A 26,114-nucleotide genomic window follows, 5' to 3' on the forward strand; every position below is an offset into this window, starting at 1 on the left:
TTTTGTTTCTGTATATAGTAACTGAGAAATTACACTGTAGGGGTCAGCAGCAAGCATTTGAAAACTGGAGGTCATGCTATTCCTGTGCAAATGCCGTATACCTGCATGATGACATGATGAAAATGAAGCTGCTGTTTGTAGTACCTGCTCCAAAAAATACCTTAAAACAGATGCTATGTTATGTTATGTTATGTTATGTTATGTTATGTTATGTTATGTTATGTTATGTTATGTTATGTTATGTTATGTTATGTCATGTTATGTAGTCTAGTCACAATTATTTAAATTAACATCCCATTGCTTTGTTCCACAGTTCATAGCAGTTATTCTGACCTGATCCTTTGGGTATAAACTTAAAAAGTCAGGGATAACCCTGCTCTGCTGCTGGGTTAAGCCCTGGGCTAATGGTGGGGATATCTCACATTTGAAGTTTTGAGTGTAAAATGACTGTAAGCTCAGGGCTAAACGAGCTGTAAGCCCTGGGTTAAGGGAGATCTCCAGATGAGAGTGAACAGCCCTGATGATGTTATGAAGTCTTTATCCAGCATGTGATTACAGGTGAAGAAAACAGATCAGTAGCCTATTCTCTCTGTTCTGAATGGATACAACACATTATATTTAATCCTATGAAGGTGCATGCTATGTTACTATTTGTAACTGTGGCATTGTTTACTGATTGAAATCAATGTAATTATGCTGTTCTTGAACGCCCTTGCTTGATAATGTTGTTTAAGGGCTGTTTTGATAAATTAGAATCATAAATAAGGTGTTTTCCTGACTACATTGACAGTGACCATTTTATTATTTTTTAGGGTAGGATTTTAAGTGATACATGAAGACAGGTAGTGTTTCTGTTTTGCAAATTTGCTGGAGTATGTATGGAATTTTGCTACTAAATAAGATTAATAACATACACATTTTCTTGACAGGCATTTTATCAAAAGTACCAAATAAACAAATTCACTGTGAGTTGATTAACTAATCTTCTGGTTTAAAAATAGATTAAGGTCACAGGAAAACTGTTATTTATTTATTTATTTGGAGGAAGAGGAAGTGACGTTGCTCTCGGTGGGCGGGACTAACACTTCGTAACTCCCACCAATCGCGTACTTGCTTGGTAAAATATGAAAATGGCGGCTCTCTGCACTGAGTTTGGGGACCTAGTGCAAATCAAGAAACAGCTCATATCGGCGATTTCGCTTTGTAAAGAAAGAGGACTTTTACACAGCGCGAAGTGGTGAGACTGACTGTCATAAATGTGCCTTTAACCGCTTTGTTTCTGTTCTGTTGCCTCAGTAACTAAGCGTTAACGCCAAGTGAGCAGCCTGTTAGCAACGTTAGCAGTGTCTCATTTTAATACAATATGCTGTTTGAATTCACACTAAATAACCTGTTAAAGTTATGTTCCAGTTCAGACCGCTGTTAAATGATTACCTACGTAAAATTTTCACAAGGATGGTGGTTTATATTGTGATATTATGGAAAGTAAAGTGCGCCCTGGGACCAAAACACCGTGAGCTAAAATAATCTTTGACTTCGCTGTCATATATTATCATTTGTACATAGATCATGCGTTAGTAATCAAGGTACATGGCGTGTATTGTTATTCCTTATTACTTGACCTCAATCTGTAGTTTGTTTGTAGTTTTTGATTACAAGATATAACTACTGGATCAAGTTAGAGAAATGTAATAACAGATAACCCTAAAGATCACCCTAACTGTAATCAGTAGCACAATTACGTCACATGCTTTCTGTGTTTACATTTTAGGGCTTCTGAACTGGCATTTGCTTTGGACCCTCTTCCCAAGGATGAATTACCCCCATCACAGCCTTTTACTGAGGTTTGTACACTGCCAGTGCCCAGGCTCCTCTGGGTTTCATTAGTTTTTTTTCTTTGTATCATTTGAAAGCCTTGATCATCTAGACTCCCATAATTAATTTCCCCTTAAAATGGTTTTAGGGTTCAAAAATCCTTTTATTCCATAGTGTATATCAATATAGAATAAAATGATAATTTGTTTGCTTGTTCCAGCTCTTCATTGAAGCTGTATGTTTACACTGGATTAAATATATACTATAACATACAACATCATGATTTTTTTCTCAATCAAATTCAGATATTCTATATGTCTTGTGTATAATTTGATACACATTTCTTCGAAATTCAGCCTGACCACGCACCAATGGTCCCCCAACCCAGTTGGATGTAAATCTTTGAAATCAATCAACAAATATATAGTTTTACTCTTTAATTAAACATCACTCCAACAGGAATAAATCGAATAAGCTATATCTTGCTCATTATTTAGTAGAATCAATTCTTCATCAGATTCATGGGATTTTTTTACAACATGAAATAATACAAAATGCATTTCAGCATTAAAAAATGAGAGTCAAATGTACACAAGCAAGAAAAGACAATAAGAAGTGCAGCGTTGCAGAACATATTGCATCTAATCAGCTTTTTCCCTCTCAAGAAGAGAAAGGTTATACTGCCCCCTGCTGACAGTTTTCTGTGTAGAAAAGAAAATTGACTCTTAATCTTGTTTTCTGACGTGGCCCATACAGTAAATACTTCATGAAAGCCATTTTGTTTTTCAGTTAGATGAATTGATTGTTTTACAGTAATGGAGATTACTTGATATTGGTGATTAGAATGACATTTCTTTCTAATTGTCTATCTGTCCCAAATACAGGAAGATGCACAAGACCTGGATGCACTTACACTGGCCAAATCTTACTTTGATCTGAAAGAGTATGACCGTGCTGCCTACTTTCTGAAAGGCTGCTGCAGTCAGAAGGCTTATTTCCTCTATATGTATTCTCGCTATCTGGTAAGAGTTTGTAAATATTTGACATGTCTACAATCCTTATAATGTCTTGATGTCATTTCATGTCAAGACTGCTTTCACTTTGATTGTAATGCCTGTGACTGATTCCGAAAGTGTCCTTCTTTGTCTACAGTCAGGTGAAAAAAAGAAAGACGATGAGACTGTTGACAGCCTGGGTGAGGACTTATCTGTTTGAGCCAATAATAGAGAACTGAAAGTAATTTTGCTTCCCTTTAACACTGAACATTTTTGTGTTTTCTGTGTGGTTGTAGGTCCTCTGGAGAAGGGTCAGGTGCGCAATGAAGCTCTGCGAGAGCTGAGGGTTGAACTCAGTAAGAAGCACAGTGCAGGAGAGTTGGATGGGTTCACCCTGTACCTGTAAGAACCTTCCTCCAAAGTGTAGATTTTATTTTTCTTCAGATTATGCAGAGAAATACAGGGAAATGCTCATAAACTGTATGTGTGTGTGTGTGTGTGTGTGTTAAAACAGGTATGGGGTGGTACTACGAAAGCTAGATCTGCTGAAGGAGGCAGTGGACGTGTTTGTTGAGGCAATTCATGCCCTTCCTCTTCACTGGGGAGCATGGCTGGAGCTCAGTAACCTTGTCACCAACATAGAAATGGTAGCTACCTTTTGTGTTTATGAAAACTGTTATTTTCTTCATCTACTCAGGTCCACAGTCACCATTTATGCCCAAAAATCAACCCTAGAAACACAGTCACATGATTTTTAAACTGTATTTTATGTCTCAGAACAAAACATGAAACAAAAAACCAAAACATATTTGATCAATGCAAAGAAACAGAAAAAAGCTCCGTCTCAGGTCATTTAAACAGACTTAAGTGATTCCACCTACTGTGGTCTTTTGTCCTCTCTCCCCAGCTGAAGTCACTGTCTCTGGCAGACTGCTGGATGAAAGACTTCTTCATGGCCCACATGTACACAGAGCTACAGATGATCAAAGAAGCGTTGCAGAAATATCAGAACCTCATCGAGGCTGGCTTCTCTAAGAGCACCTACATCATCTCACAAATTGCGGTCGCCTACCACAACATCAGAGGTTTATCTTTTACCTTTTCAATAAGAAATTTTCCTGTTAGAAGAATGTCTTGGGGATAGGTTGAGTCTTAACAATAGTCTGTCTGTCTGCATTTCAGATATTGACCAAGCTTTGGCTCTGTTCAATGAGCTGAGGGACCAGGATCCGTACCGCATTGACAACATGGACACCTTCTCCAACCTGCTTTACGTCAAAGTGAGTTCACCACTTGTAACATCATGCTTTATTGATTAGCATACTGGGTTCCCCTCTACAGGAACGTTATAGGTCTAAAGATTATCGACCACTAGCACTTTCAATGGACTAAATACTGTAAGGGTAGTACCCAGGACTGTCGGGAGTTGACAGATTTTCAGCACAGGACTGATGCTCTTGTGAAGACCCATTCTTTCTATTCCATAATTTCTATTGCTGATGGTTCTTCCACAGAGCATGAAGCCAGAGTTGAGCTACTTGGCCCACAACCTGGTGGAGATTGACAAGTACAGAGTGGAGACATGCTGTGTTATCGGTAAGTGTTGAACCTATCTGATCAACACCAATGCTGCTGTTTAAAGAAGCAGCGTTCTCCAGCACAATTTTTCATTGATTGATCGATTAGTTGATAAATCCAGAAAATGCATAATAACTTTGACAACTTATTGTTTGTAATCTATCCAAGTGCAAAACACGATGACTGGTAACTGGTTACATCTTCACAAGTGCTAATAGTGGCTATCGTTTCTCTTTTTTTACATTTAAAAATAATTTGTCAGTTGGTCACACAAAATGTTTTAAAATATAATTTTGAATGCTAAAACAATAATACAAAAATATACATATAAATAATATTAAATGATAATTAAACTATTTATTGCAGCTCTACACTTAAACCACATATCATGTTCAGGGTTTTGGATAACTGGTGCTTAAATCAAAGAAATTAAGTGCCAGTGCTAGTAGGTCACATGTCTCTGGACTAGGTGATAAGTTGTGTGTCTCATCCACAGGTAACTATTACAGTTTACGCTCTCAGCATGAGAAAGCAGCTCTTTACTTTCAGCGGGCCCTCAAACTGAACCCTCGCTGTCTCGGTGCCTGGACTCTCATGGGCCATGAATACATGGAAATGAAGAACACCTCAGCTGCTATCCAAGCTTACAGGTCAGCCTGAAGACGTAGAGCACAGACAGCATTTATTTTGGTGGATATCTCAATGTCTTGTTCAAGGTCTTTTAATGGTGGAGTCTTTGATTTATTGCCTGAACTTTTACATCAGTGTGGAGGAGTCAAATCAGGTGTATTGTTACTGTTTCCCCATCATGCAGGCATGCCATTGAGGTGAACAAGCGGGACTACCGTGCCTGGTATGGCTTAGGCCAGACGTATGAGATCCTCAAGATGCCCTTTTACTGTTTGTACTATTATCGAAAGGCTCACCAGCTCAGGTATGGATCTGACTAAATAAAAGGGCCAGATATTAAAATATGTGATGCTCATAAACCAAATGGTCATTAATTATTTTGACACACTCTTGCAGGCCCAATGACTCACGCATGTTGGTTGCACTGGGTGAAAGCTACGAAAAACTGTCACAGCAAGTTGAAGCCAAGAAGGTACGCATGTTACAAAATGTCTGTTTCCTGGTCTGTGTACTAGATTCATTGAGGTTTGTGATGAAATCCATGACATATTCTCTTTTTGTCCAGTGTTACTGGAGGGCGTACTCTGTTGGAGATGTAGAAAAAATGGCTTTACTCAAACTGGCAAAGTAAGTCTATCACTGTATCCTGAGATATACAAACAAAAAGAAGTTTAAATCATGATTCCTTTTGAAGGACAGAATGAAGCTCTGGTCTGCAGCTTGTTTCTCTGCTGTTTTATGTCAACATGTTATTTATGTTACCCAGAAAAAAGGGCTAAATATGAATTCTTATGTCTTTGACAGGCTCCATGAACAGCTGAATGAGTCTGATGATGCTGCCCAGTGTTACATGCTTTACATTCAAGACATTTTCTCTTGTGGGGTAAGCATTTTAAAGTGTCTGAATACATATGAAAGTTTTGGACACCCTGTCGTCATACTTTTTTGTACTTTTGGTCTGAGGTCTTTCATGGTTTTGGCTAGGAATCTACGTTCTACTGAAAGGAAATCTCACTCCTACAGCATACAATGATATTTTAGACAACAGTGTGTTTCCAACTGTGTACCAGTAGTTTGAGGAAGACCCTTTCCTCTTTTCAACATGCCAATACCCCTATACACAAAGACAAGTCCATAAGGAAGGGGTTTTCTGAATCTGGTGCAGAATCCTGACTACAACCACATCCAACACATTTGGGATTAAATGGAGGGCAGACTGTGAGTCAGGCCTTATTGCCATCATCAGTGCCCGACTTCTCTCACACTCTGCTTCCCAGTAGAGTGAAAGTTGTTATAGAAACCTATGAATGCCCATGAGGTGATGTTCGTGTGTGCGTGTATTTGGAAGAAATCTATTTCTAAAAAAAAAATGTTGTCACCACAGGAGCAACTGGAACATGCTGAAGTGAGCACAGCCCTGCGGTACCTGGGTCAGTACTACTTCAAGAACAAACTGTACGATGAGGCATCTCTCTGCGCTCAGCGCTGCTGCGACTACAATGATGTAAGTGTCCCTACATAATCTGATCAGCTTGTTCTAGTTGCTGTAGTTGAGACACAAACACTTTAGTGATGGTCTTTTCTTTTTTTAGGCTCGTGAAGAGGGAAAGGCTCTGTTAAGGCAGATCTCACAGGTCCGAGATCAGATTGAGACGCCATCAGCAGATCTGTTTGCTCCTCTCTCTAACAACAACACTCCTGTGAGGAGGGTGTCTCCACTGAACCTCATCTCCTTCACGCCCTGACACTCACCCTCCTCTTCACTGGCCTTAAAACGGACAATTTGTGTATCCTGTGGCTTAAAAACGCTTGGCTGCTTGACAGACTTTGCCAAAAGAGCATGTTGGAAAGATTTTTTTGTTGACGCATACAGATTCATTAGTTGCATTAAAATTGCATTGGTTTATAAAATTTGCAATCTTGATCATTTTTGTCCAGGATAGAAGTTCTATGCTGCAAATGTGAAAACAATCCAAGCTCTTGCAATAAATTCTGGGGACAGTTAGCCTGATTTACATACTGCATTGGATTCAACTAGTCTCAGAGGTTTTTCAATAGTTTTAAACACACATGCAATTTTTATATAATTTAATTCTGGGTGTAAAAAAGCACAAACAAATACAATCCCTCAGAGCACAGACCCAGTGCAAAGAAAGGACACCTTGAACTATTTACATATATACACACACACACACACACAAACAATATGTAGAACACACACAAACACATCATGTTTTGATGTGCAGTCACATGATGCCTCAACACTGTATATATGTAAATAGTTTAAATAAAGCATACCAGCTTTGCAAGGACTCTTTGTATTTTTGTTTCATGTTGTACAATACATGAAAACAACAACAGCAGTGAATTAAATGTTACTAGTACAGTGAAAAAAATCTTTTAAAAATGCATCTTTCTTTAGTATTTAGACTACAAAAAAAAAAAAAGTTTTCATAGATTTTATTGTAGAAAACAGAAATGTAGTTAAAGGCATATAGGAGCTGCAGAAGCAGAGATGGTTGATTACACAAATAATCTTATACTGATTCTTATCATATAGTCCATAACTATTCACTACAGAGCTTAATAGCACCTCAATTGCCTTTGTTATACACTGCAACCTCATTTAAAGCATAACTGTTTTACTGGCATGAACATTATAACTGTATTTGGCATGACAACAGTGTGGTAACGACACTGCAAATAGTGAATATATATATATAAAATAAAACTATAAAAATACCATAAAGTTAACAGCAATTACACACTCGCTCTGAAGCTCTAAAGAGCTCTCAGTATTTCCCCCGGAGACTACGAGGGGTGGGGACAGGACTAGGAGGTGGAGACTGCTGGCGAGACCGCAAGATCCGTGAGTAGGGGGTAAGATTTGCTTCAGCAGCAGTGCAGCCGTATTTACGCGTCGGTGTGCGTGTCGAGAACAGAGACTGGAAAAGGGGCCGTTTTTGCGGAGGCCGGTTTTCAGTGTCACTTGGTGCGGCGGCCGCGCAGCCCCTCTTCTTGCATGACCCCGGTGTGGCGGAAGCAGCGAAGCCCGAGGGGGGCAGCTGGGGCTGGTCAGGCTTCATCTGAGCCAGGGTCTCTGCTTTACGCCTTAAATCAGCTTTGATCAGGATCAGGCCATTCTGGAGCTCCATCAGGATTTGGTCCTAAGAAGAAGTCAGCCAACAGGGTTAGACAAGAACACAGGGGGAAGTGAAGGTGATGGTGGGAGGTTGAGTAGTAAAGAACAGTGACGGGGGGAAAAAAAGCCACCCTAAAACATGCTCTAGCACAGTTATCACCTGGTGCAGATGTTATAAATCCCAGTTTAGTTTAAAAGCTGGTTGTGCATCAAGATTGTTAGTGAAAAGTAGAGGGAGAGAAAAAAAAAAGCAAAATTGAGAATTGCACTTTTAACAGATGCTTCTTTAAAAAGACTAATAATTACTGCTTCTCTAAGGTTAGAGCATCCATAATCAGCATCAAACTGAGCAGAACTATAATTACTGTCAACTCTGCCCTATTTGAAGTTTGGTTCAGGATTTTTTCAGAGTTACTTTATGTCTGCAGTAGAGAGCAAAACCTTATTTTACATTTTTTATTTGGAAACTGATCTTTTCCAACTAAAAATGATCATGTTAGATAGGAAGCCTTTAAGTGACATAATTCAACTATTTTGCTATGATACTTATTGTTTGTAAAGAATTTTATACCAATTGGTTTAGCTGAATGTTTTTAGGCACCTTTTTTTTTTTTTTTAGAACACAGAAGCATGGTTTTCAGAAAAGCTCAGTTTTGTTTTGTTTTTAAAATATAAATGATAATGATAATACATGTACCTGTTTGACTAGCGTCTCGTCTGCAGCGGTTAACGCCTGACGCAGCCTCTCCCCTCCTGTGTTGCGACAGCAGGCTCGTTCACCAGACTGCAGGTCTGTCCCGAGCCTTTGTAAATCCAGGCGCAGCTGTCGAAGATTCTGTTGGGAGAAAAAAAATCTGAATTTTAGCCTCTCTGAGGGTGGAGGATCTCACATGAAGTAAAAAGCGATGCTGCGTTTGATATAGTAGTTACTGACCCGTTGACCCTCCTCCAGCTTGCGGTCAGCAGAACTGGTGAGGGTGCCTGTTGAACCTGGGACTTCAAGCTGCATCTTCAGCTTTGTCATCTCTGTACAGGCAAGAACAAGACAGTCAACTACCATTAACAGTATCTTGACAACACATAATCAGAGCAGTCTTTCAGTCAGACCGTACCTTGTGTTGTGGTAAGCAGCTCGGTGCGGCACTGGTTGAGCTCAGTGCGCAGTGTAACTTCTATTTTCTTCTGAGTGGTGAGGCGCCGAGAACGTCGAGGCCCCTCAGAGTCTTCCTGTGGCACTGATGCAGGGACCGATTCAGTTACTTTATTCTTCTCAAGCAAAGCACTCAAAGCTTCAATCTCCTCATCACGCTCCTAAAAGACAGGAAGAAAAGAAAGAATTCATAGCACACACACTCTTATGTCTAATACAGAAAGGTATACAAATATAGATCCACATAGCTGCACTGTGAACATATGATGTCTTTGAATTACAAACTGATGTGTAAATTGTACAGAATGTTGCCTCAAAGTCAACCAAACAGAAAATGACCAGGAACAAGACTCTGACAGACAATATATGCAGTATTAATCACAGCACAGATCAATACCTATTCACAAACTAAATATCAAACAACTTTTGATTGCAGACCTTCATGGGATAGTTTTATTGTGTATTTTACTTTACAACTTAAAGCTGATCATTCAGTTCTCACCTTTAGCTCTTCGCTGTAGAATTTCTTCAAATGTTTCTGCAGACTAGTTATCTTGTCCTCACATCTCTCTTCAATTAGAGCCCTCTCTGCTTCCAAGGTCTCACTGCAGGGCGAGAAGACATCTCAACTTAGTATCTGCATTCATTTCAAAGCTCAGCATTTTCTTATTATTTTAACGTTACAACTTCCCATAGAGGGGTCGTTTTTCCTTTTGATAAAGAATACCAAAAAGGAATGGACAATGTTTGCTGGGTAATTTCTATTAAGAGGGAACTGCTTAGTTTTGCATCTAAACCATTGCTAGAAATACTTTTATTACATGTCCTCAACACACACCGGAAACCATCTTGCATTCCAGATATGACATCCATCATCTCAGAGACCACTTGCTCTCGCACATTGGCCTCAAGGACTTCTTTCTCTTTCCGCTGGCGCTGCACTTCTCTCTTCAGGACATCGATGGCCTGCAGCAGAGCCTTAATAAAGTACAGTCAGTTGTTAGTGTCTGTTTTTGAGACATTTTTAATGTGGTGCCTTCTAAACCCTCACTGCCTGGGTTTTAACTGATTTTAGTTGATCTTAAAGACATTATCTAAATGTGCAAAATTCTGTATGGCAACAGTTTGATTGTTTTATACATGTGTATAAAAGTGAAAAGTAAATATTTTGCTCTCACATATGATAGAAGATATTACCTCAGTATTTAACAAGGTGATATCTCCGTCTTCAACATCACTCTCGTCCTCTTCCTCTTCAATCACAGTGCTGTCATTACCATTTGCTGTTGGCTCACGCAGGAGAGAAAGGATGTAGGCCACTCTGGTCTTTGTGGATGGGCCATGGACAAGCTGAAAAGATATAAGGGATTTTTTTTTTTTTAAATTTCTCATCATTTTCTTTGATCTTATCCCTAAAGACTAAATCAGTCACTCTAAAAAAGGAGTTAAATAAACAATATAAGTTTTTTTTTGTTGTTGTTTTTTTTACCTGGGTGGCAATAGCTGAGAATTTGAGGGCTTGGAGAGTCTCATCATAGATGGAGGCACATGGATTGATGTTGACCACCATGCTGGAGGTTCCTCGGCCACAGAAGAATCCCTGCAGCACCCGGGTCAGTTTACTGTCCCTGAAGGGTACCACTTGAGGGGGTCGTGACCTGTGGATGTTATGAAGAAATTTTCAAAATGTGGCTCTTTCTCAAACAGCTCATTCCAACATAATAAAAACTGATAAAATATTTGTTCAACACAAGTTATGGTCTGGCACATACTTGTTGTTCTGATTGTGCCTCAGAGCAGCAATACAGCGTCCCAGTGTTAAAAGGGAGGTGTTGATGTTGTTAGCCTCCTTCATCCTCTCACCATTACGCTGCTCCTTACAGCGTTCAGACCCAGCCAGATCGCACACAGTCAGTCTACAAAGGAGACAGTAAGAGACATTGTTTGATCACGTTTTACAAATGTGAAGGATAGAAGTGCTCAAAATAAACCAAAACTGAGATTTGGGGACATTTAAGTAGGTAACAATAGGTTAAACATACTCGCTGATGTGCATCGTCTGGCCTGAATTGACCTCTGGGCGGACGTGCAGGACACGGATGGAGAAAATGCTGTGGCTGAGAGGATGATAATAGATTCAATAAGTGTTAGTCGTACAAATCTGTCAAAATAAAGTTTGAAAGGCAAAAGTTTAATGTGCTCCTACCTGCGGCTTGAGTTCTGGTTGAGATGAGTGCTGGCGAAGCTCTGGTTACGACGTCCAGCCCTCAGAATCCTCCAAGCTTCCTCAGCACTGCGGACCTGGATCCAGTTCAGGTCTGATATAACAAGAGGAAGTAGATAAAAATTGTATTCCATCAATGTAAAAAAGCAGCAACAACACAACATGTTTTATGTTTTACTGTACTGATATTTAAAAGACCCATATTAAAATCATAACAAAGCAAAGATACTGCGTCATCATCATCTACTGCAGTGTTTCTTGTAATGTGGTGTTGCACTCGCACCCAAATGGGGTGTGAAAAGACTGCAGGTAAAGTGCAGAAAGAGCCAGTTTACAGTTTTTAACATCATTTCCTGCTAAATGAACTGTAAAGCGCCACTGAGCTTCAAGAGGCTGAAACTGATAATATACTAAACAGTTTATTGTACTACAAAACTTTATTTCTGAGAATGAGTCAATGTTACCCTTCACATAGGGGTTGCCCTGCTTGTCGTCACTAAGCCGCAGTGTGACTCTTTTCCTGGGCTGCATGGAGGGTGCAGCATCCAGTAGGTCATACAGGAACTCGTTGTAGATCTCATAGAAGGACACCCAGATAGAAAACTGCACCCCTGCCTCCAGGTCGTCACCTCCGCTGTGTGAAAGGCTGTCAGGCTCCAGACAAACACTGTCAGTGTCTGCAGGGAGAAAATCCAAAATGTGCCATATTTTAGAAGACAGTAAGAATATTAAGAATCTTCCACTATACACATGTATCTCAACACATTAATGGTGATATCCCTCAATGAAATACATTTTTAAGAATTAAGAAGAGGACTTAGCATGTTGTTTTTTTTTTTTTTAGACACAAGATTAAACATCGCCTTGCAATGAAAACCAAAAACATTATCACAATTTATCATATTTTATACTCACTGAAACACTTTGTGGGGCTGTGTTCAATTGGTTCAATCAAGTATGAATTTAACTGAATGTAAATTGACCTTGTTGTCTATGTGGTGTGTATGCAATTAAGTATATAGAGCTCCAGTCACAATGAGTCATTTTAGTAGCTATAACTGCAACACTCAAACCGTCCTCCTTACCTTCCAGCTGGGTAGCAATGTTACTTGTAGAGGAGAGTCCTCCAATGCCGCTGTCCCAAATCGTAGTGGTGCCACCTCGACGAGAAGTCTGGTTCTCATCCTGTAACACACAAGAGGAGTTCATCAGTACATACAGTATCTATGTGTAAGAACTCAGAAAAGTGTTTTGCTTATTGTATTAAGGGGAAAAGTTTCTCTGTGGTCACCTTAAACCTGAATTTTAAGACGTGTACATACGAGCATGATTGGTGACATTACAACTAGTCTAGAGGCCAATTACAGTCCAATAAACAACTTACACAAGTGTGATGTAGAAATTTGACACCTCCAGCGCACATACACTGAAAATGGACTTTTAAGTGATACAAGAGAGTTGTAAATGTAATTTTACACTTAAAAAGCTGTGTGAGAGTCACGTCATCATCCAAACACTCCCCATAGTGCACTCATTTATCCAACACATCCAACGCATCTAGTTTGGCTCAGTCGATTCTAGCTGGATATTTCACAGGCTTAAAACATAATCAAAACTGAGTGCAGGTTTTAACCGACTGAACAAGATGGAATCCTTGTTTATGTCTGAGTTCAGGATGAGTTATTCAAAATGACACTTTGCAGTGAGAGAAAAGGCCAGGAGTGCGAGGCAGAAATATACAAAGATATATTAGACCTTTGGAGAAGGTTCTTCTGTTTACCTCTTTAAGCAGAGAGTTTCTGCGGATTTCCTCCACCCTGACCTCACCGGGGTCCAGATGTCTTACATCCTGATACATGACAGGCTTCAGGTCCATGCCACCGTAGAGACGACCCTGCAGTTTTCTGAACAGAGACGCTAAAGCCCGTGGCAGGAGGCCAGCCTCTTGACCAGTCCCTGTGAGTCAAAGTCAAGTTTTTTTTTTAAAATGTTTACATTTTAGGTACTTAACTGATCATGTAAGCACTAAAAGCTATATCAGCATCTACAACAAACCCAACTCACAGAGCCGCAAACACTACCATTACAATCAAACCAGTACAAAAAAAAAAAAAAAATCTTACCCTGAATGGTGTAAGTCTTTCCAGAGTTGGTGACACCATAAGTGTAGAGGAGGCGGTTTTCTCCTTGAAGCACATCTTTTACCATCTTCTTCATTGAACACTCATAAAACTGTTGCTGTGTCGTCTCTGGTCCAAAGATCTAATACAGATGGGTAAAAATATCTTTATGTAAAGATTTCTCCAGCGTTAGGCCTCCTTAGCTATTACTGACATTCATAGTAATCTTAGAACAGTGACTACATACAATATTTACCAGCAATATGATCAGTTCTGTTGATTTAATAAATAAATGAACAAACGTGTTAGGCATATCATTCGTCTCCATCCAGGTCACCAACAAAATTAGTCTTTTTTCCACATTTTTCTTTTTGTTTTTATAAAAATCAGCATCAATAATTATATTTACTGCAGGTAAACATGTGACTCTCTAACCTTTGAGAAGCTAAACTTGTGAATGCTCTGAGTGACGCCCCTCTCTGCAGTCCTCATGTTCTGAGAGTCCTTCGGAGCTTTGAGCAGAAGAGTCTCTTCATCTTGGACATTCACACAACCCTACAAGATGAGTAAACTCTTAGCAAACAGTATAAAAAACAAAACAAACACTAGAGGAAATGCTGATAGCTGCAACGTTGTGATCAAAGTCTGACCTGTTCTTCTCCCACTTCTCTCTCTGCCTCAGTAAGTGGCCGAATGCGCAGATAAACCATCACTTTCTCTGAGTTCCCTTCACCACCGCTTCCTTGTCTCACCACTGCAGGTTTTCCTGCCAGTTTCTGGAAACATGGATTAAAAACATTAGAGCTGAAACAATCAATTAGCCAATTAACAGAAAATTAATGGGAAACTCTTTTGATACTTAAAAGCAAAACAAGCAATCTGAAACGTGACCTTTGGTTTTACAGAATAGTGCTTGTCATTTTTCAATACATATATATATTTTTTAACATTTTAAAGACTTAAACATTTAATCTGAAAAATAAGCCAATAATTAAGATAATCAGTAGTTGCGGCCTTAAAACACATCAATGCTTTGTAGGTTTCAAAACATTTAACAAAAGGCTTCACAAATGTTCCCCCAGGTAGGACATTCATTTAATATATCTTCTTAGGTCTTGAGAATACACACTATGCATTTTGGTGAGAGATGATGAATGTAAACAAACCTGATTTGTTTACAATGAAAACTCACAGCACACAAAAGCATACTCCCAACTCCTCTCACCTGTTCTGTGATGGACGGCCGAGTGTCCAGACCCGGAGAAATGACAGAGATCTCAGGTAGACGTGGTCTGGCCAGGCTTCCGAGCTCTGCTGCTGTGGACTCAAACACAGCCATTTCCTCCTCCTCGTCAGAAGGGCATCCACACGGGGAGGACAAAGACAGCGCCATGCTGAACAGTTACCTGTTGCAAAGAAGTGTTCATGAGTAAGTATGAAGTAATTACCTGGCTGTAAACCAGGAGATGCATGTATAGTCATCTTGTAATGTGCCTTTACATATAGCCATCAGGATACATACAGAATACATGGAAACATGTTTATTTGTCAGACTAAAATGTTTGATACAATTAAGCATTGAAATAATTGCAGCAGCTCACTCACAGATGATTAGCAAAAATAAAGGTGTGTCAAGAGAGAGTTGAGAAAACACATAGAGACTGCATGAAGAATACTTCGCCCTTCAAAGCCAAATAGTATCTGCTTGAGTAGCCAAACAGGAACAGGATTTCCCGGGCTATCACCTGCCCTGACAAGTTTAGTTTAGGTGCAGAAGAATTGCACTACAGACGGCAACAGATTCCGCCATCTTGCGGCGCCGCCATTACTGCGGCTGTACACACAAGATACTTCCCCAAATCTTTAAGAAACTGTCAATGACAATTTTACTGTCTTTTAGGTATGTAGAGTATTGATAAACCTTATCATGACGTGGCCAGAAGTCAGGTTTGACTGTTTGAAACCAGAGTATCCCTTTATCTGCAAAAAACTCAACTGTCCTGGCAGTTAATGAAATAGATTTCGAAGCTTAATGTTAACCTTACAAATGCAGTTTATTCTCGCTCATATTAGCTAACCTCAATTATGACCGTTTCAACCTGTGTTATGTGGTCACATGAACCAAACATATGAATGTCGTTACTGTTGGCTAACGTTATCTCTGTATTAGTCCAGTCAGCATTTATAATTTGCTTTATTTGTCTAATTTTTACACCGTCGTCGTGCCTAGCAGGTGTACTGTTGTTTAACATGCAAACGACACAGCTTTAACCAAAAGTTAATGTAACTTACCTCGATTTCCAAAAGTGCTACTAGCAACCGGTTTCCGGCAACTTATCTAATAAATGTTCTTATGTTAACTATGCAAAGTCGCTAAAGCTCATGTACTTGAATTAACTGGCTAACCCTAACCTACAGCTTCGTCTCGGTTTCGATGCGCTCTCTGAGCTGACCCCCAGCTGAGTTTATTTTTTACCGGACTGCGTTTGGTTTTTGAACAATGCGCTTCCCCTGCAGAGCGAGTCGCTGATTGGCTGAATCGCTCTGTTCTCCGCTGTCTGCCATCTGATTGGCTGCCATGCATGGACGTACGAACTCACAAGGTGCTCTATGTAAACTGTTCCTCCTTGAACAAAAAGTCGGCCTTCATGGGTTCCTGTCACATGTTGTAAATTAATATAACGTGTTTTTCAAAATTTGTGGACGTGTGCTCACTTGTTAACTTGTTACCTTGTTCTTATAAGACATTCATGTGGCTAATAAGGTTCTCACACTGGATTTAAGTTATATAGAAAAGAAAGACAGAAAAAGAAAGAAAGAAAGAAAGAAAGAAAGAAAGAAAGAAAGAAAGAAAGAAAGAAAGAAAGAGAAAGAAAAAGAAAGAAAGAGAGAAAGGGGATATTACACTATCACATTATCTGGTAAATGAGAGTGACAGCAGATTGTCCATTCTTATAATACTTCTTCCTCATTACTTTGATGTATAATTCCTCCTCATTACTTTGATGATATGTACGTATGTATGTATGTGTGTATGTGTGTATGTATGTAATAACAGAGTCTGGAGGCAGGAAAGACTCACTTGTAGATCTTAAAACTTAAATTTTCAAGTTTATTTCATGTGCATATAACAAAATGTTACATCTGATAATGGAAAGTGATACAAATATATCAAACAGCGTTGTATAACACAGGATTAGACTATACGTTAGGAGTTTGCATACAGTGGACTACCTGTGTCAATTATAAAAGAAAGTCAGGGAACTTTACCACAGTCATCTCTTTGACCAAATGTGGTATATTAATTACATATTGCAAGAACTAGATTTAGTGGCAGCATTTACCTCCAAGATAAATGTTATCTTTTGGCTCTCTTGATCTTAGAGTAATGTCATTTAGTGGAAATAATTCAATTTTTGATTAATATTGGCCAAGTTTGTATTGCCTGCTGAATGTTTATATCCATAAATCAATCCTGTCACACCGTTTAGCCATCAAAATCTTGTCCAGGTTCAAAGTTTTGCTCCATAGTGGTGGTGATGTTGTGAATACTGACACGGTTGTGTGAATTTTGAAGCCTTTGTTTCTGCACACTGTGATGAACACCATAACCAAAGTAGATTATTAAACCTGTTCAAAGAAAAATCACATCATCTGTGTTAATGCTTTGATTATTAAGTCATTTTCACACACTTTGCTTTAATGAAAGTTTACAATTTATAGTGATATTGTTCACATACCTACTGCCATCCACACAGCATAGCGGATCCATGTATCTGATCCAAGTTGAACCATTAAATAGATATTGACAAAGGTGCTAAAAATAGGAAGCAAAGGCACAAAAGGAACCTGAAAGAGCAGAAACACCATGAAAGGTAAAGCAATAAAGATGACACAGTCTCCATGTTTGGAACTTTACAACTGCAAGAAATGTACTCAGTTTTTTCTGTTAGGAGGGATTTCCAACACTCAGTAATCAAAGTTAATACTTTCCTTATTGTCTCTTCACTGACTGAAATAATTACTGAACTATGTTATTGTAATGTTCTCCCAGAAAAACAGCCCTTAAGATCATGGCATACCATGAAAGCAGCTTTTGTTCTACTCTGTGGTTGTCTGCAGATGATCAGGATAATGAGGACCAGCATCAGTATGATCACAGAAACACAGAGCAGACTCCACCACTCCAGGGCCTGCAGGGAGTCCACAGCCCCGGATATGAAGATGCTTAAGATGATGGCTAGAAAGACTGAGGAGAACATTGTAAGTTCCAGGAATTATTGACAATAAAAATCATCTGTATACAGAACAATAAGGATGATGTGAAGAAGATCACTTACTAATAAAAACAGCTAAAACAGACAGATTTTTTGATGTCCGTGTGGTGGCTTGTGAAGGAGGACATAATATTCCACTGACTGTAAATGGTTCTGGTTTGCTCAAACTCGACTCCTCGCTGAGATCTGCTTGGTACCTATAAAAGTGAGGAGATATAAATAAATTGGGTTGATATAACATTTTCTATTTCTGTATATTGATACAGGTATCTTCAACTTTCTTGTTTCTTTTTTTTGTCCTGGTTCAATTTATTTAAATCCCTGCCTGTAATATAGTTTATGTGCTATTAATGCTTCCAACACACATTACGTCAATCTTATCTTATTTAATGATCCTTAATCAGCCCCTGTGGGCATTGAAATGGAATACAAATTGCATTGTTAATGCAGAAACTGTCTCAGACAGCTGCTAATGACAGTGGATCAGAGTGTACTATTAGCTCATTAACCAGTAGAGTTTCACAACAGCTTTGCAAAACAGAGAGAAACTTCCTGTTTTGTTAAACTCTCCACCTCTTTAAATCTTTAAATACTGTTCTAAATGTTCTTGCAGACATTTCTTGATCATTGTTTCTTGTTCTGCTATCTGATTTCATTACATTCAGTTTCATTTGGGGATTTTTGGGGGACATTTTTGGGGATTATTTCCTTGGAAATTGTGCACAATACAGATGATTTAACATATTGTCAAGTAGTACTGTGTAAGTATTATCAACCATTATTTTGATATAATGCATATATTATGTGTCAAGTCTATAATAATAAATGTCTCATTAATCCCTGAGGCAAAGAATTTTTTTTAAAGCATTTGTAAAGTGAATATTGTTATGTTTGACAAATACATGACCTAATTCTCTGAGAATCTTACCAGACATACTATAATCCACACAAAACTTATACTGTAAGACCGTCAACAGGCATTGAGTTACACATGAACAACAGCATTTTCTCTTGTTCTCACCATTTAACCTGCTTAAAGCTTTGTACATGTGCTATATAGCCCTGCCAGGTGTTTCCACATAGGCATGTTTTGTCACCCACACACACAGACACGCACACACACACACACACACACACACACACACACACACACACACACACACACACACACACACACACACACACACACACACATTCCATTCATATAAATATAAGCTTTTTCACAAACAAAAATAGTAATAACAACTTTCATTGTCCTAAGTATTTATGATGAATCATACCTTAATATGAGAATACATATTGCAACAAGAGTGTAGGCAAAGAGTGTTCCAATGGACATCATGTCAACCAGCGCCTTCAGGTCAAACAATAACGCCATGATAGCTGCAAAGTCATAAACCAAGAATAATTAATATAGATTTAAATAATTTCCTCTTCATCGTCATAAAAAAATACTTCAGATTTTCATGAGTTTTACCTGCTACAACACCTGAGGCCAGTGTAGCTATGACAGGACTTTGTCTGTCACTCATTTTACTGAGAGGTCTGAAGAGAAGTCCGTCCCTGGCCATGGCAAAGAGAACACGGGGCATTGGGAACATGGAGCCTAGTAGGCTGTGGGGAAAAAAACCTCTAATGACTCCATCAATAACCATCTGCTAAGTTGTTTCTGTTTTAATGTGTAATATTGATTCCAATGTTCTTAATTTAAATTATGTACTGTACTGCAGGGATTTTCTGCTGATAAGCTTAAAATACAAATGAACTACCCTACAAACTGAAAATGAAATTAAGTTGAAGTAAAGTAAAACAAGCTAATTTTTCTTTGATTTGTGGAGTTGGGTTTGTAAATGGCACATTGTGTGTCATACCTTGTTGACAGTGCACAGAGGGATCCCACAGCCACTGCATACTTTGCAGGGCCCCAACCAATGTATGTAAAGGCCACAGGCAGTGGGCTGTTAACACTGAGCAAATAGTACGGCATCATGAGAGTCAGGGCAGCAGACACACCAAAATAAGCCAGGAAGCAGATGAGGAGGGATGCCACGATACCAAGAGGGATCGACTTCTGAGGGTTCTGAACCTCCTCTCCTAAAGAGCAACACATTTGATTTTATACTAAGTCTTTTGTGTTATATTGTAATATGCCGTTTAGTCTTGCAGTGTACTGTATCTGTGTCAATTCATTTACCTGTTGTAGCAATGCAGTCAAATCCAACAAATGCATAAAAGCAAGTGGCTGCTCCTGCTAATGTTCCCTCAAAACCAAAAGGGAAAAATCCCCCACTGCCATATCTGGTAGTTCCATTCAGTGATGTATGGTTTCTGCAAAGAATAGACATGTCATTAAGTAATAATTGATTGATAACTACCCACATTTAGATAGATAGGTCACTTATCTATATTATTAAGAGGTGACTGTGTGGAACCAACCATGCTTTTTTCTTAATGGTACAGTATATAGAAAAATAGGAGTCCATACTCATATGCATTTAGGAGAGAATCTTCACCAATGTACCAGTTGTCGATGTCTCCCTTTATGAAGCCAGAAAGGATAACAAACAGCAACACTAGGATGTTAACTGCTGTAAAAACCTTGTTTACAATGGCAGACTCTTTAACACCAAATGCAAGAATCCCTAGAAAGGAAACAGAAAATATACAGCTGATCCTGACTGTAAATACAGCGGAGACTTGTTTGTCAAATATAGAAAGATTATTCAATAAGCATCTCTAGTGTACTGCAAATAATGATCATCTACTAATTGTGTCATTTTCATTAATTTCTTTAAATAAATGAATTACAATTGTACATTTTTACATTTGGAAACAAGTCATAGAGGTTTAGATTGTGAAACTTGCCTGCCAAGAGCATTATGAGGCCAGCTGCGAAGAAGTCTGGGTAAGGAGCTAATCCAGGTAAATCCATCGCAGCCTGTTTGCCCAGAGACTTGACAATGACATTTCCAATGAGGTCATCAAAGGTTCCACTCCACGCTCTGGCTACGCTTGATGTCCCTTAAAAACAGAAAACAAGCAGGAGACACAATATTCACAGAAACAGAGGGGTGTTATGAGCAACCATAAAAAACAAATCTATTTATTTTAGACTTGAGGCTCATTTATTACCTATGACATAAGACAGCAACAAGTTCCAGCCAGTGATAAAAGCCCATATCTCTCCCACAGTCACATAGCTGTAGAGATAGGCCGAGCCAGTCTTGGGAACACGAGCTCCAAATTCAGCATAGCACAGTCCCGCAAAGACTGAGGCCACTGCGGCTATCAAGAAGGAGATTATGATACTTGGCCCAGCCACTGCTCTGGCCACTTCTCCTGACAGCACATACACACCGGCCCCCAGTGTGCTGCCGACCCCCAGAGCCACCAGGTCAAGTGTGGTCAGGCATCGTCGAAAGTTGGACACCTCTCCTTCAGGCTCCAGAGGTTTCCTGCGTGACAGGCTCTGCAGGAATAGCAGTATCTTTGCACCAGACATCCTATTAATCAAAACATTTTGGATTCAGTGTGAGGATTACTTAAGACACAAAATGGGATTGTAGATTGACACAGGGGTGGAGCATATATTTAAAATTTAAGATTTTCAAAAGACAAACCATAAAGAGTGGTTTGAACAAAGGAGAGCTTGTGATTTTAATCACTTTAAACAACCGACTTAATAACATTTTCTGTTCAAAAGAGGGAAACTTAACTTATTCTATCTCTACTTCTTGAAGAAGCTTAGGTCCTTCAATGTGTGCAGCAAGATGTTGCATATGTTGCATGTATGCATATATGCAATTTTCTTTGCAGCCATCTGTTGTGGCAGCAGCATCAGAGCCGGCGACTTTAAGAAACTGAACAAACTTATAAAGAAGGCAGGCTCTGTGCTGGAGTTGGTCGTGGAGAGAACGATGTTGCACATAATGGACAACACTACACACCCCCTACACTCCTATTCCTCCACTGAGTGGAAAAGCACGTTTTACATTTAATTTGCACATTAATAGCCATGTCTTGCCTTAAGGTTTAAAATTCTATTTGTATTAAACTTTTTTATTCTACTTACTTTTATTTAGTACAGTACCTTTTGTATATACTTTTGGTTATTCACACACACACACACACACACACACACACACACACACACACACACACACACACACACACACACACACACACATCTATCTATCTATCTATCTATCTATCTATCTATCTATTGCCCCTATTCAAAAAAATTGCCACAAGTAAGCTCATTTACAAGTAAAATATCTTCCTAATTTTATGGATTTGTTTCATTCCAAATCATTTCATCATTGCGCTGACAAATCTTGAATCCAAGTTTATTTCCAATCAGCTATTGGTATTAATGTAACCACAGATACAGTTTATAATATTATGTCACAAATGATTGTAAGTGTGAGAGGCACACAGGAGAACGTTTTCATAATTTCTCATAACACAACCACGTGATTTTTCTGTTTGTGTTGTGCAGCACATGGTCTTTGAACCTACCAATTACTATGAAATAAACAAGATCACCTTTATATCATATACAATGAGCTATAAGCATAGGCACATACAAATGCATACTGTAAATGAACCTTATGACAAAGTACAGTTCCTGCACAGTAAGTGGTATTCATTCCCACGAACCGTCAAGATATAAATATTGTTTGAGAATATAAGAGTTTTACTCGTCCTTGTCAGACAGTGATTATTTCTTGAATAATCACATTATTCAAGTGTCATTAGTGAGCTAATTAAAACAAGACAAGAATAAAGGAGTTAAGTATACATGTATTATCTTACTGTTTACATGATTTATTGATGATTCATCTCTGACTAAATAACGCATCAGATAATAACCTTTCCTTTTAAAATGATGCATATATTGAATTGACCAAACTGATACTAGCTAACAAACTATGATCACATCCAGTATACTTATTAAGAAAGACATCCTTACCTTTTGAGCTGAACGCTGCCGTGTGTGCGACTGTGTTTTGATGTGTCTCAGACCACACTATTTGTGAGGATAAATCCATTCACTGTGGACTCTTCACAGCTCGACATTTTTTACACATTATGTTACATTTCAGACATACGTGCCACTTCGGAAGAGGAGAGGATCAGAATGATTTGTTGGAGGGCACTACTGGCATGTCAGACAGTAACATACATTTCATAAAGCAGTTGACAAAACATTCAGTGTCTCCATGTATGTGCTGCTGATATGATGGAGGCCTATAAACCAGATTTTGCTTCAATTCCTCATCAAAGTGCTCAGAGGCCTTTTTGAAATGGTCAGTAATTGCTAACATATGACTCCTGTATGAATTTTCATAATGAATGAGTTAAAAAACATTCTCACTTGTGAGTCATATGAGAAAGTGTGGAGAATGGTTAGTAATACCATGATTGACATTTAAAATAAACCAAAAAATAAAGATTTTATTTTATACAATTTTTGATGTTGTACCTGGAATATTAAAAGGCAACAAATTAAAGCAGTGCACAAAATGACCATTTACTGCCATTTAGTTTAAATTAAATACTTGTATAAAATATTGCTGTCACCTTGCTTTAATTAATGAACCTATTAAAAGGGCTCATAAACAAAAGACTGTGCAGGAGTGTCATACAATGTGATTTATTTGTTATGTGAAGCCAGAGAGCATTTACCAAATCATTATAATTAAATTTCATTTTATTTTATTTTGGCCTGAAAACACTGATGTGAAAACAATAAAACACACCACATAGTTCAACAAAGGAGGGTTTCTAGTATGAGTTCATGTTTTGTCTTTTCACTAAAAGTTAGCCTAACTTTATAAAGAATGGAGATTTTGCAGCTGTGTTCATTACAGAAATCTACAACAATCCTTCTACTAAAATAATTTGTGTGTGTGATTCTTCATCCGCCACATGAGGGCAGTATTCTCAGCTCTGCTGATACAGGGTCTGAAAACATTTTATGATCTCTGAATCTCCTGCTGCTAACAAAACTGCTCTATAGGAGTTGTTCTGATTCCAGGTTTGCTTTATAGTTTCTTATTTATTTAATGTGATTCTTGTATAGCTGAAGGGCAAGACTTCCTCCAGCTGTAAAGAAGTTTCATGAAACAAAGAAAAAACTACAAAGCAGATTTAGTGTGCAGACCTTTAAGATCTCTCATGCGTCTGAGGTCTCGTGGACACAGCGTTTGGTTGGGGCACAGATAAGTCAACATGTTGTAAACTGAAATAGTTTTTACTGGAGACATCTGCTCAGCAACAAATTGAAGACTCGTTCATCAGAGCATAAGAAGACAACTAATTGTTTGTATAACATAACGATGCAATCCATTGCTTCTAGGGGTTCCTGGCATCATGAATTAAACCTGCATGCCTGGAACGATGATCACTGCATGTCAAGCACATGCAGACAAAGGCACTAAGAACGACTGAATAAGAAGGGCAAATTTTTAATTTGTGGGTACAAAGAGTACTGAGAGTTTTTTTTTCCATTAATATAGTTAACATGGTTATATTGCACTGTGACACTCAATTTGAGATGTGTTTGAAAAGAGTTTTTCCTTGTTTGATTAAACAACTGACTGAAAACTTGAAGTAAGCCTTCATAAAATGTTGGTATTACCTTTTGGACATGTATGAGAAGGAGAAAAGATTGTTATATTTGAAAAATTACAGAAACACCTGTTTCTTTTATTTCATATTCTAGTTGTTGTCAATGAAGGTAGCTAGTTTGCATGATTGTATTGTTGTAATGCAGCAACAATAGTGGATAATTGCTAATTAAAGTAACCTTCCCTACTCATTCTCATTCGCCACTTTTGGTTGTGGTGATTTTAGTTCAGGGGGGAGTGAACTGTGAGTAGACTTCATTAGCTGAAGGAAATGGACTACCCCTCTCTCTGTTAATGATTCATATGGAGAAAGAGGTCCAGAAACTAACACCATTGTCCAGTGAATTCATTCAGCACCTGGGATATATTGGTTAAAGGCCCCAAAATTCATAGCTGCAGATTGACTGTACTTAAATAACACTCAGGAGTTCAAGCGGTAAGTTCTGTCCTGTGTTATTTTCCATGTTCAATGCTTTATTTGTTTCAGCCTACTTTGTGAGTTAAAAAGAACAGAAGAACTATTTTATAGAATCCAGCATTAGTCAGCGCACTTTATGATTAAGGGTATTTTACTGATTTTACTTTGCTAGAAAACATTAGTATGTTTTAATGTATTTGTATCAATTTGGAACAAAAATGAATTATATTAATAAATATTTGTATTTATTTATTTATTTTTTGGTAATTTACAAAGGTAAAACTTGGCAGGACAGTGAATACCAACTGGATGCTGGATATGAATATGTTGTAGAGTATTTTCCTTTGTTATGAAACCCCCTCTACAATACTTCTTTTGGAAATTAATATTTTAATACAAAATGAGCTTTCCATCCAAAGCAATGGCAGTGAGAAGTTGAATAAAAATTTTAGAGTTATGGTTTTAGAACTTCTCTATAATGGTTAATATGGCAGTGAGTGACTTTTGTAGACGTTACTTCATTATCACAGCTCTGCCCCAGCATTTTTCCAGGAGTATTAGTCAGATGCAGCAGGGCTGCTATAGCTTTTCTCCATGGTGACTGGGTTCACTGGCCACAGCAGCATGAGACTGAGCATTTACAGGAAGGAGGGTCATTAGAGTGTGACTTCACTCTCAGCTCATGTAAATCTTGCGTCTATTTCGGTTCAGATGGATATTTCAAGCAGTATGACGACCCTCTAAATGAATGTGACATACAATCTTTTGAATGTTAAATTTCATCTCTTTGTAGAGACGTTATTAGAGAAGTCAGCTCCTAAAAAAATCTAAACTCTTAAAAAATGAGTCCTGCAAGGTAAAAATAGCCTCAGGTCATGTTGGCCTCTATCGCCTTCTGTTCCTGTCTAGATGGGAAAGTTGCACCCTGCTACAACAATTATTTTTATACCTTGCTGAATTATCAAGAACATAACATGTTTTTTTCTCTTTCTTCCTTCAGTCAAATATTCCCATCAGTGCAAACATGAATAACACAAAACAACACAGCAGGCAGATTGATGAGAGAAGATAATATTTAGAGTATCTTCAATCTGGGGAGTTGTAGGGAATAATCCTACCCAACAGAAAAAAAG

General features: G+C 38.4%; 3 protein-coding genes across 4 annotated transcripts; 1 reads left to right on the forward strand and 2 right to left on the reverse strand.

The window, feature by feature from the left end:
- The first annotated feature begins 1,093 nt into the window (after window positions 1–1,093).
- cdc23 (CDC23 (cell division cycle 23, yeast, homolog)) lies at window positions 1,094–7,330 on the forward strand. Its single transcript, XM_044370642.1, has 16 exons — window positions 1,094–1,237; window positions 1,772–1,844; window positions 2,700–2,837; window positions 2,968–3,010; window positions 3,107–3,212; window positions 3,325–3,457; window positions 3,718–3,895; window positions 3,993–4,090; window positions 4,325–4,406; window positions 4,885–5,038; window positions 5,203–5,322; window positions 5,415–5,490; window positions 5,584–5,645; window positions 5,823–5,901; window positions 6,403–6,522; window positions 6,611–7,330. Exons 1-16 carry the CDS (start codon window positions 1,125–1,127, stop codon window positions 6,761–6,763), a joined length of 1,728 nt encoding a protein of 575 aa, XP_044226577.1. The 5' UTR covers window positions 1,094–1,124; the 3' UTR covers window positions 6,764–7,330.
- Window positions 7,331–7,461: 131 nt separating this feature from the next.
- kif20a (kinesin family member 20A) lies at window positions 7,462–15,047 on the reverse strand. 2 transcript variants are annotated; one of them, XM_044370640.1, is made up of 18 exons: window positions 14,880–15,047; window positions 14,305–14,430; window positions 14,090–14,209; window positions 13,658–13,796; window positions 13,315–13,490; window positions 12,620–12,719; window positions 11,999–12,211; window positions 11,517–11,628; window positions 11,353–11,427; window positions 11,083–11,226; window positions 10,800–10,968; window positions 10,508–10,660; window positions 10,149–10,288; window positions 9,813–9,915; window positions 9,273–9,471; window positions 9,095–9,186; window positions 8,858–8,995; window positions 7,462–8,185 (listed from the first exon to the last, which is right to left on the reverse strand). In XM_044370640.1, the coding sequence occupies exons 1-18, from the start codon at window positions 15,045–15,047 to the stop codon at window positions 7,811–7,813; spliced, it is 2,742 nt and encodes a 913-aa protein (XP_044226575.1). In that variant the 3' UTR covers window positions 7,462–7,810. The 2 variants fall into 2 exon arrangements, with proteins under 2 accessions (XP_044226575.1, XP_044226576.1); XM_044370641.1 differs by lacking the exon at window positions 7,462–8,185 and adding an exon at window positions 8,332–8,358.
- Window positions 15,048–17,034: 1,987 nt separating this feature from the next.
- zgc:175280 (cationic amino acid transporter 2 family protein) lies at window positions 17,035–22,991 on the reverse strand. The gene is made up of 12 exons (XM_044370643.1): window positions 22,904–22,991; window positions 21,064–21,434; window positions 20,797–20,952; window positions 20,417–20,573; window positions 20,126–20,259; window positions 19,803–20,025; window positions 19,409–19,545; window positions 19,212–19,314; window positions 17,995–18,128; window positions 17,737–17,903; window positions 17,395–17,503; window positions 17,035–17,284 (listed from the first exon to the last, which is right to left on the reverse strand). The coding sequence occupies exons 2-12, from the start codon at window positions 21,431–21,433 to the stop codon at window positions 17,142–17,144; spliced, it is 1,833 nt and encodes a 610-aa protein (XP_044226578.1). The 5' UTR covers window position 21,434; window positions 22,904–22,991; the 3' UTR covers window positions 17,035–17,141.
- Window positions 22,992–26,114: the final 3,123 nt, after the last annotated feature.

This window comes from Thunnus albacares, chromosome 13 (assembly GCF_914725855.1).
Source record: "Thunnus albacares chromosome 13, fThuAlb1.1, whole genome shotgun sequence".
NCBI lineage: Eukaryota > Metazoa > Chordata > Actinopteri > Scombriformes > Scombridae > Thunnus > Thunnus albacares.

What these genes read in the sequence shown, in the direction of transcription:
- cdc23 (XM_044370642.1), top strand. Translation starts at nt 1,125, where the DNA reads ATGAAAATGGCGGCTCTCTGCACTGAGTTTGGGGACCTAGTGCAAATC. An exon ending in CGCCTACCACAACATCAGAG is followed by an intron (nt 3,896 to 3,992) that starts GTTTATCTTTTA and finishes TCTGCATTTCAG; the next exon opens with ATATTGACCAAGCTTTGGCT. An exon ending in GCTTTACTCAAACTGGCAAA is followed by an intron (nt 5,646 to 5,822) that starts GTAAGTCTATCA and finishes TGTCTTTGACAG; the next exon opens with GCTCCATGAACAGCTGAATG.
- kif20a (XM_044370640.1), bottom strand. Translation starts at nt 15,047, where the DNA reads ATGGCGCTGTCTTTGTCCTCCCCGTGTGGATGCCCTTCTGACGAGGAG. An exon ending in CAGACGATGCACATCAGCGA is followed by an intron (nt 11,227 to 11,352) that starts GTATGTTTAACC and finishes TCTCCTTTGTAG; the next exon opens with ACTGACTGTGTGCGATCTGG. An exon ending in GCTGCTTACCACAACACAAG is followed by an intron (nt 9,187 to 9,272) that starts GTACGGTCTGAC and finishes TTGCCTGTACAG; the next exon opens with AGATGACAAAGCTGAAGATG.
- zgc:175280 (XM_044370643.1), bottom strand. Translation starts at nt 21,433, where the DNA reads ATGTCTGGTGCAAAGATACTGCTATTCCTGCAGAGCCTGTCACGCAGG. An exon ending in TCTCTCCTAAATGCATATGA is followed by an intron (nt 20,260 to 20,416) that starts GTATGGACTCCT and finishes TATTCTTTGCAG; the next exon opens with AAACCATACATCACTGAATG. An exon ending in TGTTTTAGCTGTTTTTATTA is followed by an intron (nt 17,904 to 17,994) that starts GTAAGTGATCTT and finishes TGTTCTCCTCAG; the next exon opens with TCTTTCTAGCCATCATCTTA.